The following is a 13,732-nucleotide window of genomic DNA, read 5'->3' as shown; positions in this document are numbered from 1 at the left end:
CAGCCTCCATTCACTGGAATCTGGTGTCTTTGACTATCATACCACTCATATGTCTATAAATAGGTACAAATTCCCTCCTACTTGGCAAATCTAGTATTTTCTTTCATTTAACTCAGGCTGGGTGCAGGCTGGGCGCAGTGGCTCACGCTTGTAATCCCAGCACTTTGGGAGGTCGAGGCGGGTGGATCAGGAGGTTAGGAGTTCAAGACCAGCCTGGCCAACATGGTGAAACCCCGTCTCTACTAAAAATAGAAAAATTAGCCAAGCATGGTGGCAGGCACCTGTAATCACAGCTACTCGGGAAGCTGAGGCAGGAGAATCACTTGAAACTGGAAGGTGGAGGTTGCAGTAAGCCTAGATTACCACCACTGCACTGCAGCCTGGGCAACGAGCAAAACTTCATCTAAAAAATAATAATAATAATTTAACTCTAGGAAGTATTTGACACTTTTGACTTATCATTACCGTAAACTCTTCCTTGGCTTACTTCACCTGGTTTTCTGACTGCCTTTCGGATTTCTCCCTTGAACCTTCATCCATAGCCATGTATTTCAGGCATTACTTTATATGCTGATACCTCTTAATTCTATGTATTCTTTCTGGCTTTGACCTTTCTGCTGAGTACTATTTATTAAGCCCCAGTATATATTATTTTATTAATTCTTCCTACAGTGAGGTAGAAGCTTATACCCACTCTAGAGGAGGAGAAGGTAAATAACAGAGAAAATTTAAATATTTTTGCCAAAAGTCACACACTTATGAGATTAGGAGAACTGAAATTTGAACCCATATCTGGCACCAAGGCCTATAAACATGCTACTTCACTGATTCCAGTATGCAGCCATCTTCTGCTCTGCCTCTCAAACCAGAGCACATGGCAGTGTGCTAGGGAATATTTAGCATTAGGAGGTGAATGTGGAATGCTTTCCTTGAATGTTCATTTTGCTAAAATATTTGAGAGAAATATACTTTATTTTTAAGGCAAAATAAGAGATTTAAAAGAAATTTATACCAGTAGTGGTTGGTTTTTGCTGCACCCCCAGAATCTCCATATTTGGTTTCCTCTTCTTTTTTTATTTATTTATTTTTTTGAGACAGAGTCTCACTCTGTTGCCAGGCGCCAGGCTGTAGTGCAGTGGCACAATCTCGGCTCACTGCAACCTCCACCTCCTGGGTTCAAGCAATTCTCCTGCCTCAGCCTCCTGAGTAGTTGGGACTACAGGCGCACACCACCACGCCCAGCTAATTTTTGTATTTTTAGTAGAGACGGGGTTTCACCATGTTGGCCAGGATGGTCTCGATCTCTTGACCTTGTGATCTGCCCACCTCGGCCTCCCAAAGTGCTGGGATTACAGGCTTGAGCCACTGCACCCAGCGGTTTCCTCTTCTATTGTGGCTATTTCAGTGGAAAAGTTAAGAGAAGCACCCTCCTCCTGAGCATGCTCACTAGGATGAATATTCATTAGGCATATCAAACACAGCCTATCTTAAACTAAACTTTGATAAGAAAAGATTGTGATCCAAAAAATTCATCACTATCCAAATTTCCATTTATTTTAAGATGAAGATGTGGTAAACATTCTAAAAGAAAATGTAGACAGTTGTTTTATTAATTTGTGTTACTACAATAATAACCACAAATCTCAGTGTCTTAAAACAAAATTTCTTCCTCACTTATGTTACATGTTGGCAGCTGCAGGTCAGTTGCTGTTGCTCTCCTACACATACCCATCTGGTTCTAGGATCCTGGCCTAGAGCAGCACCTCTTTGAGAAGAGGGCAATGCTTTTGAAAGCATTCACTTGATTGTGGTGAACATTACATCTTCTTGTGCCTTCTTGGCCACAGCACAGTCAAGGACTAGCCCAAAGTCAGTGGAGTGGGAATGAACTCTTCCTACAGGAAGTAGGCAGTGAAAAATTATGAAAGTAATACAATCTATCACCTTTGCCTTTATGTAACTTTACACTGTAGGAGGATTTTAATAGTAGATTCCCTAAAGGCAGAAGTAACAAAGGAAAAGTTAAATGGATTTGACCATATAAAACTATAAAACACCTATTTAGCAAAGTAAAAGATAAAGTAGCAAACATTTTAACAAATAATATTAGAAAACTAAAGAGTCGAGGGATAAATAGATTCCTAGAAAATTGATAGGGTAAAAAATTTGAGAAATTCTAAAAAAAAAATTAAAATGTATTTGATATGAATTAAAATATATCCATTCAACTATATACAACTAGCCATTAAGAATAAAAAAAGAGGCTAGGCATGGTGGCTTATGCCTGTAATCCCAACACTTTGGGAGGCCGAGGCGGGCGGCTCACAAGGTCAGGAGATGGAGACCATCCTGGCCAACTGTGAAACCCCATCTCTACTAAAAATACAAAAAAATTAGCTGGACATGGTGGCACATGCCTGTGGTCCCAGCTGCTTGGGAGGCTGAGGTAGGAGAATTGCTCAAACTCAGGAGGCAGAGATTACAGTGAGCCGAGATCACGCCACTGCACTCCAGGCTGTGTGACAGTGCGAGACTGTTTCAAAAAAAAAAAAGAAAAAGAAAGATGTATTTTTATTAAGATAGGAAGATGTTCTCAGTGGACAAAAAGCAAGTTACTAAAGAGTATGTACATTACAATCAATTTTTAAAATTAGCAAGTAAAACACGTTCATTATAAGTAAATTAGGAAACATCTAAAAATTTAATTACTTCTAATTTCACCATCTAAAATGTTAACATTGTAGAGTCAAGTTTTTTACTCAAACCAGTACAAAGAAAGGTAAATATATATTTTTAATACATTTTTAAGTAATTATAAACTTACAAAAGAGTTGTAAAAATAGTACTACAGAGTTCCAGATACCCTTCATCCAGCTTCCTCTAATCTTAATATATTACATAACCAGGGTACATTTATCAAAAGTAAGAAGTACATTGGTATAATACCGTTAACTGAATTATACATTTTCTTTCCCCAGTTTTTTTACTTATATAATCCAATTTGGGTGCCATATTGCATTTATCATCTCCTTCAGTCTGTGAAAGTTTCTGTTTCCTTGTCTTTGATGGCCTTGTCACTTTTGAAGAGTAGTGATCTGTTTTCTTTTAGAATATCCCTCAATTTGCATTTATACAGTGTTTTCTTACGGTTAGTGAGTTTGGGGGAAGAATTCCACAGAGGTATAATGTGCCCCTCTAGTATCATAAAGGGAGCACAGACATAACTGGCGATGTTAACTTTAATCGCTTGGTTAAAGTGCTATCCAGGTGTCTCCACTGTTGAGCTACCATTTTCTCTTTGTCCAGCCCATATTCAAGGGGAAGAGAATTAAATTTCACCTCCTGAAAGGGAGAATATGAAAGAGTTTGTGGTCATATATTAAAACTACCACAGTAATTAGGTGTATTTTAGAAGAGATACTTGGAGGCTATGCAGATATATTTTTTTCTTTTTAAAGTTTTGCCCACCAATTTTAGAATTCATCAGTGAATCCTGTCTACAGTAATTACTAGTATTTGCTTTTCTAATGGGAATGTTCTGTATCCCTGTCCCTTCTGCATTTAACAACTGAATTCTATAAATAAGATTTGTTTCTTCTCCACATTATTTATTTATATCAATACAGACACATAAATATTTTATTTTGGGAGTTGTAACCCAATACCATTATTATTTATTATGTTGTTCATTTTATTCTCGCTTTGGCCACTGGAATCTTTTATAAGTTGTCTTCTGTGTCCTTTTGACATGCCCCATTTTTTTTTTAAGCATGTCTTTACTTGCTGACACTACAAAATTGTCCAGGTTCAAATTCTCATCTTGTGTTTTCCCTTCCCTAGTCTTAGAATCAGCCATTTTTCAATGATTCCCTAGTTCCTTTATTAGAAATTGGTGGCCAATATGGTGAAACCACATCTCTACTAAAAATGGAAAATTTAGCCGGGTGTGGTTGTGTGCATCTATAATTCCAGCTACGTAGGAGCCTGAGGCAGGAGGATTGCTTGAACCTGGGAGGTGGAGGTTACAGTGAGCTAAGATGGCGCCACTGCACTCCAGCCTGGGAAATGAGTGAAACTCTGTCTCAAAAAAATAGATAGATGGATGGATGGATAGATGGACAGACAGGCCAACCGACCAACCTTCATATATGCACACATTCTTATTTCTGTATCTTTATATATAGTTGGCTCTGTTTTCCATAGGTTCCATATCTGTGGATTCAACCACCCATAGATTTAAAACATTCAAGAAAAAAAGTAACAATATAACAATTAAAAAAATAATATAAATAAAAAAGTAATTTAGATATTGTATTAGATATTTTAAGTAATCTAGAGATGATTTTAAGTATACAGGAGGATGCATATAGGTTATATGCAAATATTAGGCCATTTTCTTTTCCTTTTAATTGCATTTATTTTAATGTTGAACTTGCTCCTGTGCCCTAGGTTTTTGTTTCTTCAGTTTCTTCTGGAATATCTTTTTCTTCTGGGCAACCTCTTCTTCTGGTTTAGGAACAAGTATGTTCCTTTTTAATAAGAAATGTGGCAGGAGAGCTCATGTATGGGTTAATCTGACCATGAGCTCTGTAGGTCCAGCAGCTCATGGTAGGTGCTTTGTTCACTTGGATGTGCTCAATGGCCAGAGAATCTACATCTAAACCGTTAAGTTCAGCATTACTGTCTGCATTTTTAAGCATGTGCAGCAAAAATTCAGCACTCTTTTTGGGCCACCAACCTTGTGTCCAGCCCCACTGCTTGGCCTGTGCACACCTGCCAACTCCACCATTGTAACATCAGAATGGTACGCACTCTTTCTATAAAGTAACATCTTTCAGATACTTCATGGCATTTCATATATGCATACCCTTGATGGCCTGGCAGTTTCACGAATGTTCTTAACGTGAACACGAAGATTGGAACCTCTTAATTTTCATGATTTTTGTGGGGTTCTCCAGGTCAAGTGAATAGAGCCATTTTCACAGATTACCTCAGGCCGCTTAGGGAAAGAGTAATGACATCTTATATAAGGGATTTGAGTATCTGTGGATTTTGGTATTCATGAGAGTTCCTGGGACCAATCCCCCACAGATACTGAAGGACAACTATACACTTAAAATAAATATGAATACACATTAACATATCTGACTCTAAGCTTTAAACACATGGCTCATTTTAGACTTCTCCTCTTTGCCTATTTGTAACTTCTTTCTCTGAGAGAAACTTGGCTTACATGTTTGTTTAAATCTATACATACAGAAAACTTTAAGAATTGATAATATGTACCCTTGTGAGAAACAAGTTTACCAATTACAGTGCAGTATTTATATACTCTTTTTTGTTTTTATCCTAATAGTATTTAGCGAAAGCGCAGTTTTCTAGAGTTACTTCACTCTGCTCCTTTTTCCTCCACCCCTTCAATGAGGTTATATCATACGATTGTAGTACATTTAGATTCGTCACCATCTTGATTCAGTTCTGGGATTCTCTGACATCCCTAAGTTTTTTTTTTTTTTTTTTTTCTTTTTTTGAGACGGAGTTTCGCTCTTGTTACCCAGACTGGAGTGCAATGGCGCGATCTCGGCTCACCGCAACCTCCGCCTCCTGGGTTTAGGCAATTCTCCTGCCTCAGGCTCCTGAGTAGCTGGGATTACAGGCATGAGCCACCGCGCCCGGCCCATCCCTACGTTTTTATCCTTAAATTTGCATATACATAAGTTCACTCTTTGTGCTGTATAGTTTTATGGGTTTTGATAGATGCAGTGTCATATATCTGTCGCCATAATGCCATATGGAACAATTATACTAGTTAACTAACCGTTCTGTAATACTAAATATTCTCTTATATCCCTTTGTAGTCAGCTTCCCCCACACGCTGAAAACCATTGAACTGTTTTCTACCCTTATAGTTTTGCCTGTTCCATAATCTCTTATAAATGGAATCTTACAATATGTAGCCTTTTCGATCTGGTTCCTTCATCTAGAAAAATGCATTTAAGATTTATTAATATTGTTGCATGAATCACTGGTTGGGTCTTATCCCAGATAATTCCATTTTATAGATGTACTGTGCTTTGTTTATTCACTTTGAATTTCATCCCAGCTATTTCCAGTTTTAGAGAAATAAAATTACTATAAACACATAAAGGTTTTTATGTGCACTTTCCATTAATGTGAGTAAATATTGAGGAGTAGGCTGGTTGCGTGGAATGTAACTGTATATTTAACTTTTTAATAAACTGTCCGGTTGTTTTCCAAAATGGCTGTACCATTTTGTATTCCTACGAGGAATGTATGAGAGTTCAGTTGCTCTGTATTCTTGCCAGAACTCGACATTGTTAGGTTTATCATTTGTCCCCCAGCTCTAGAAGTTGTATGACAGGTATCTTGTGGTTTCAACCTGCACCTAACTAATGGCTTTTATGTGATTTGCTATCTATGTTTTCTTTGATGAAGCATCTATTCAGATCCTTTGCCCATTTTTATTGTTTGTTTTCTTTTGTTTTCAGAGACCTTTTTTCCAAATCCTTTGTCAGAGCAAGTATTTTCTTTCAGTCTGCCAGTTTTCTTTAATTCTCTTAACACTATCTTTTGCAGAGCAAAAGGTTGCAATTTTGATGAGGCCCATTTTATTAGTTTTGTCCTTTCATACATCATGCTTGTGCTACTGTATCTATGAATTTTCTGCCTGGATAGGCCCAGCCCATGTGCACACGTCTAGGAGCCTGTAGACAGGCCCATTGGTGCCCACATGTATTATCTGGGATGCCTGAGGATTGTCTGGTCCTGCCCACCAGCAGCCACTGTCTGGAGTCATGAGGACCAGCCTGCTTTCATTACCACATCTGCCACCCAGGGGCCTGCAGACAGGTTTTCCCAATCTGCTGCCACCATCAACACCTTTGTGTCCACATACCAGCCCACCTGATGTCCCCATCCTCAGCAAAGCTTTATCACAGCCTCTAGTGACAACCAAAGCCTAAGCCACTGAAGAAATCATAGATGCCACTGAAGAAATTACATATACCACCATTGATCACAGTAAAAGAAATCATACAGAGACAAAACATCTGAACATACCTAAAATCAAATCCAGAACACCCTACCTGCTAACACTATAGCTATATCTACAGTAAAAGTCTTTCCCTACAAAAGCCAGTCCATAAAATTGGATAAAGCAGCAGTTACACCAGTTGCACAGACATCAAGATAAGGATAGAAGAAATGCAAAATACTAATGAAACATGATACATCCGAAGGAACACAACAATTATCCACTAACAGAGCTCAAAGAACAGAAAATCAGTAAAATGCCTGAAAAGGAATTCAGAATAATGATCTTAAGAAAACTCAGCAAGAAACAATAGAACACAGATAGATAATACAAATAAATCAGGAAAACAATTCATGATTTGAATGAGAAATTAAAGAGGTAAATATTTTAAGAAAAAACAAATTCTGGAACTGAAGAATTTAATAAATAAACAGGCAAGAGCTTCAGCTATAGACTAGATTAAGCAGAAGAAAGAACTTCTGAACTTTAAGACAGGGCTTTTAAAATAACCCAGTCAAACACACACTAAAAAGGATGAAGAAAGCCTACATAGACATCACAAAGCAAAAAAATATTTCTATTTTGGGAGTGCCACAGGAGAAAAGATGGGAAAAGGCATAGAAATCCTATTTAACAGAATAATCACTGAAGACCTCCCATGTCTTATGAGAGATATACATCCAGATACAGGAAGCTCATATGTACTAAAACAGTTCTATCCAAAAAGGCCTTCTCCAAGCTACATTATACTCAAACTCAAAAGTCAAAGACAAAGGAAGAATAATTCTAAAAACAGCAAAAGGAAAATACCAAGTCACATGAGGGAATGTACATCAGGCTAAAGGCAGATTTCTCAGCAGAAATTTTACAGTTCAGGAGAGAGTTGGATAATATATTCAGAGTGTAAAAAGCAGGGGCGGGCAGGGAGAAGGCCAGGTACGGTGGTTCACACCTGTAATCCCAGCACTTTGGGAGGCTGAGGCCGGTGAATCACCTAAGGTCAGGAGTTCCAGACCAGCCTGGCCAGAACGGTGAAACCCTTTCACTACAAAATACAAAAATTACCCAGGCATGGTAGTGCACACCTGTAATCCCCTCTACTCGGGAGGCTGAGGCAGGAGAATCTCTTGAACCCGGAAGCAGAGGTTGCAGTCAGCTGAGATTGTGCCACTGCACTCCAGCCTGGGCAACAGAGAGAAAAAAAAAAAAAAGAAACCTGCCTGCCAAGAATACGGTACCCAGCAATATCCTTCAGAAATGAAAGAAAAATAAAGTCATTCTCAAACAATCAAAAAGTGAGGAAATCCATTACCACTACACCAGCCTTAGAAGAAATGTGTAAGAAGATCCTTTATCTTGAAGTGACAGGATGATATCTACTGTCATTAAAACATGTAAATTATAAATCTCACTGGTAAAGCAAATATGCAATTGGGGAAAAAATTAAGGAATCAAATATTGTCACTACAGAAAATGAAATTATAAAGATAAAGGAAGAAAAGAACAAAGAATATACAAAATAGCAAACAAAAAAGACAGGAATAAGCCTTCACATATCACTAAAAAAGTTTTGAATATAAACAGTTTAAATTCCCCAATTAAGATATAAACTGGATGAGTGGATTAAAAAAACAAAGCCCACCTGTATGCTTCCTCCAAAAAACTCACATCGCCTGTAAAGACATATGTAGCCTGAACATAAAAGAATGGGGGTGGGAAATTCCACACAAGTGGGAACCAGAAGTATGCAGGAATAGCTATACTTAATACCAGAGAAAATAGGCTTTAAGTTGAAAAACATAAAAAGAGCAAGAAGGTCATTATATGATAAAGGGATCAATGCAGCTAGAGGACATAAAATGATAAATATATAACATCCAATGCCAGAGCATGAGATATATAAAGAAAACATTAGAGCCAAAGGGAGAGATAGACCTCAATATAATAATAGTTGGTGACTTCAAAACTCCACTTCCAGCATTTGACAGATCATCTAGAGAGAAAATCAACAAATATTGGACTTAAGATGAACTAGACCAACTGAACCTAACAGTTTCAGAACATTTCATCCAAAAGCTGCAGAATACCATTCTTCTCATCAGCACATAGAACTTTCTCCAGTATAGACCATATGTTAGGCCACAAAACAAGTCTTGACAAAGATTTTAAAATCAAAATTATATCAAGTATCTTCCCAGACCACAATGGAATAAAACAGTATCAATAATAAGAGGAACTTCAGAAACTGTACAAATAGATGGAAATTCAGCATGCTCCTGAATCACTACTGGTTCAATGAAAAAATTAAGAGAGAAATAAATTTCTTGAAACAAATGAAAATGGAAACAAAACATGAAAACTTATGGGATACAGCAAAAGCAGTGCTGAGAGGGAAGTTTGTAGCAATAAATGCCTATATCAGGAACGTATAGCAATATTTCAAATAAAGAACATAACAATACACCTCAAGGAACTAGAAAAGAAGAAACCAAACCCAAAATTAGTAGAAAGAAAGAATAGTAAAAATCAGAGGAGAACTAAATGAAAGCAAGTCTAAAAGAATCAATACAGAACTGGGCATGGTGGTGCACACCTGTAATCTCAGCACTTTGGGAGGCCAAGATGGGTGGATTCCTTGAGCTCAGGATTTCAAGACCTGCCTGGCCAACGTGGCAAAACCTCATTTCTTAAAACACACATACCCGCACATATACACACACGCACACACACAAATTAGTATGGCGTGGTGGGTGCAAGCCTGTAGACCCAGCTACTCAGGAGGGTGAGGTGGAAGATTGCTTGAGCCCTAGGAGGCTGAGACTGTAGTGAGCCATGATTGTGCCACTGCACTCTAGCCTGGTCAACAGAGTAAGACCCTTTCTCAGAAAAAGAGAATCAATGAAAAGTTGGTCTTAGAAGAGGTAAACAAAATTGATAAGCCAAGTAAAAAATGAGGGAGAAGGTCCAAATAAATGAAATTACAACTAAAAGAAGACACTACAGTTAATACCACAGAAGTATAGGGGATCATTAGAGACCATTATGACCAATGATATGCCAACTAATTTGAAAACCTAGAGGAAATAGATACATTTCTTGACATATAGAACCTACCAAAATTGAATCAGGAAATAGAAAACCTAAACAGACTGATAATGAGTAATGATACTGAATTAGTAATAGTCTACCAGTAAAGAAATGTCCAGGACCAGATGGCTTTCCTGCCTAATTCTACCAAACTTATAAAGAACACCAGTTTTCCTCAAACTATTCCAAAAAATTAAAGATGAGGGAATTTTTCCTAATTCATTCTACAAAGCAATCCTTGGTCTAATACCGAAACCAGACAAGGACACAACAAAAGAAAACTACAAACCACTGTACTTGTTGAACATAGATACAAAAATTCTCAACAAAATACCAGCAAACCTAATCCAACAACACATCAGAAAGATAACACACCATGATCATATGGGATTTATCTCAGGGATGCAAGTATGGTTGTTAGACCATACTTGGATATGATCATAGTGTGTTATCACATGATACATGATACATCACATCAACAGCATGAAGGGCAAAAGCCATATGATCACATCTGTAGACACAGGAAAAGTGTTTGATTAAATTCAGCCTTTCTTGATAAAAATTCTCAACAAATGAGCATAAAAAGGAACATACCTCAACACAGTAAAGGCCATTGATAAACCCACAGCTTACATCATATTGAATGGAGAAAAGCTGAAAGGCTTTCCTCTGAGAACTGGAATGAGAGAAAGATGCCCACTTCTACCATACTTATTCAGTATAGTGCTAGATGTCCTAGCCAAAGCAGTCAAGAGAAAAAAAATAAAGGGCATCTCAGTGCCTCAACACAGGCTATTTATGATAAACCCACAGCCAACATCATATTGAATTCAGAAAAGCTGAAAGGCTTTCCTCTGAGAACTGGAATGAGAGAAAGATGCCCACTTCTACCATTCTTACTCAGTATAGCACTGCATGTCCTCCTAGCCAAAGCAGTTAGTCAAGAGGAAGAAATAAAGGGCATCTCAATTGGAAAAAGAGAAATCAAATTGTCCCTGTTTGCAGATGAAATGATCTTATATATGGAAAAAAAACTAAAGATTCCACACAAAAAAACTATTAGAACTGATAAACTCAGTGAAGTTGCAGAATACAAAATCAACATATAAAAGTCAGTAGCAATTCTATACACCCTTGTATCGAATTGTTCTACAATAATGTAAAACAAATGAAAAACAAATCAAGAAAGCAATTCCATTTGCAATGGCCAAAAAAAAAAAACCCCATGAATAAATTTAACTACTGGGTGAAAGATCTCTACATTGAAAACTGCAAAACATTGATGAAAGAAATCAAGGAAGCCATAAGGAAATGGAAAGACATCCCATGCTCGTGGATTGGGAGAATTACTATAGTTAGGATGACCATACCACTGAAAACAATCTACAGATTCAATGCAGTTCATATCAAAATAAAATGACATTTGTAACAGAAATAGAAAAAACAATCCTAAAATTCTTAGGGAACCAAAAAGAGCCCAAATAGCCAAAGCATTCCTGAACTAAAAGAACAAGATGGGAGGCATCACATCACACTACCTAACTTCAAAATATACTACAAAGCTGTAGTAAACAAAACACAGTATTGATTTAAAAACAGACACATAGACCAGTGAAACAGAATAAAGAACCCAGAATAAATCTACTTATTTACAGCAAATGTGCCAAGAACATACACTGGGGAAAGGACACTCTCTTCAATCAGTGGTATTGGGGAACCTGGGTATCTGTGTGCAGAAGAATGAAACTAGATCCTTATCTATCGCCATACACAAAAATCCACTCAAGTGGATTAAAGACTTAAACATAAGACCCTAAACTCTAAAGACTACTAGAAAAGAACATGAGGGAAATGCTTCCTGACATTAGACTAGGCAAAAACTTCACGGCTAAGACTCCAAAAGCACAAGCAACAAAAAGAAAAATAGGTAACTGGAAATATTGAACTAAAAAGCTTCTGAACAGCAAAGGAAACAACAGAATGAAGAGACAACCTGCAGAATGTGAGGAATATCTGCAAACTGTTCATCTGACAAAGGACTTATAACCAGGATATACAAGGAACTCAACGGAACAGGAAAACAAAAACAGTCCCATTAAAAAGTGGGCAAAAGGTCTGAATTAGACGTTTCTCAAGAGAAGACATACAAATGACCAAGAAATACATGAGAAAACCTTAACATTGCTGATTGTCAGATTAAAACCGCAATGAAGTGTCATTAATTAGAATGGCTATTATCAAAAAGTAACAAACATTGATGAAGATGCAGGGAAAGGTGAACTCTTCCTAACTCTTCATATTAGCATTTTCTCACTATTGGTGAGAATGTACATTAATGTAGCCATTATGGAAAACAGTGCATAGGTTTCTCAAAAAAACTAAAAGAACTACCATATGATCCAGCAATTCTACTACTGGGTATTTATTCAAAAGAAAGGAAACCAGTATATTCAAATGAATACCTATACTATGTTTATTGCATCACTTCACAATAGCTAATATAGGGAATCAACCTAAATATCCATCAACATATGAATGGATAAAGAAAATGCAGTATATTTACACAGTGGCATACTATCAAGCCACTAAAAAGAAGGAAAGTCCATCATTTGTAGCCATATGGATGAACTTGGGGGACATTATGGGTTATGCAAAATAAGTCAAACATGGAAAAGATAAATAAATAAATACCACATGTTCTCACTCATGTGGGAGCTAAAAATTTTTTGAGCTCATGAAAGTACAGAGTAAAATCCCCTCCCCTGGGAAGGGAAGGTGAAATAGAGAGCATCAGGAGAGGTTGGTTAATGGATACAAACTTACATCTAGGTTGGTAGAATGAGTTCTGGTGTTCTGTAGCACCATAGGGTGAATATGGTTAAATACAACTTGTGTGTTTTCAAAAAGCTAGAAGTAAAGATTTTGAATGTTCACAACCCAAGAAAAGGATAAGTTTGAGGTGATGGATATGCTAGTTACCACAATTTGATCATTACATACTGTATACTCATATCAAAATATCATTGTATTTCATAAATATGTACAATTATTTTACATCAACTAAAAGGGGAAAAAAATTCTTTGCTTAAATCAAGACTTACTCGTTTTAAGACTTACACTGACTTACTCATTTTCCTCCAAAAGTGTTATGTTTTATATTACAGTTTTATATTTAGGTCTATAATTAATCCCTCCATAGTTTACCTTTGTATAAGGTGTAAGGATATGTCAAGATCCTTTTTTTTTTGAGATAGTCTTGCTTTGTCGCCCAGGCTGGAGTGTAGTGGCATGATTTCAGTACAACCTTCACCTCCCAGGTTCAAGTGATTCTCCTACCTCAGCCTCCCAAACAGCTGGGATTACAAGCACACACCACCATGCCCAGCTAATTTTTGTATTTTTAGTAGAGATGGAGTTTCACCATGTTGGCCAGGATAGTAGTCTCCATCTCCTGACCTTGTGATTTGCCTGCCTTGGCCTCCCAAAGTGCTGGGATTACAGGTGTGAGCCACCGAACCCAGCCAAGATCCATTTTTTTATATATGAACATCTATTTGTTTCAGAAAATTTGTTTAAAAGACTTCTTTCTCT

General features: G+C 37.2%; 2 protein-coding genes across 6 annotated transcripts in view; one reads left to right on the top strand and one right to left on the bottom strand.

Moving 5' to 3' along the window:
- The window catches only part of CREB1 (cAMP responsive element binding protein 1), a 77,354-nt gene that overhangs the window by 50,278 nt on the left and 13,344 nt on the right, over positions 1-13,732 (top strand). The window lies entirely within an intron of this gene.
- Positions 1,529-13,732, bottom strand: part of METTL21A (methyltransferase 21A, HSPA lysine) — a 51,170-nt gene continuing 38,966 nt past the window's right edge. The window contains exon 4 of one of the 2 annotated variants that reach the window (XM_021667151.2): positions 1,529-3,342. In XM_021667151.2, coding sequence (XP_021522826.2) covers positions 3,329-3,342 — 14 coding nt within the window. In that variant the 3' untranslated portion in view covers positions 1,529-3,328. The remainder of the gene's footprint in view (positions 3,343-13,732) is intronic. The other variant, XM_064373102.1, reaches the window with a different exon arrangement.

This window comes from Aotus nancymaae, unplaced genomic scaffold, assembly GCF_030222135.1.
Source record: "Aotus nancymaae isolate 86718 unplaced genomic scaffold, 86718_ANA_hifiasm-v0.15.2.pri h1tg000008l, whole genome shotgun sequence".
NCBI lineage: Eukaryota > Metazoa > Chordata > Mammalia > Primates > Aotidae > Aotus > Aotus nancymaae.
Note: the sequence above shows the minus strand (reverse complement) of the source record. Positions and strands in the feature narration are given on the sequence as shown.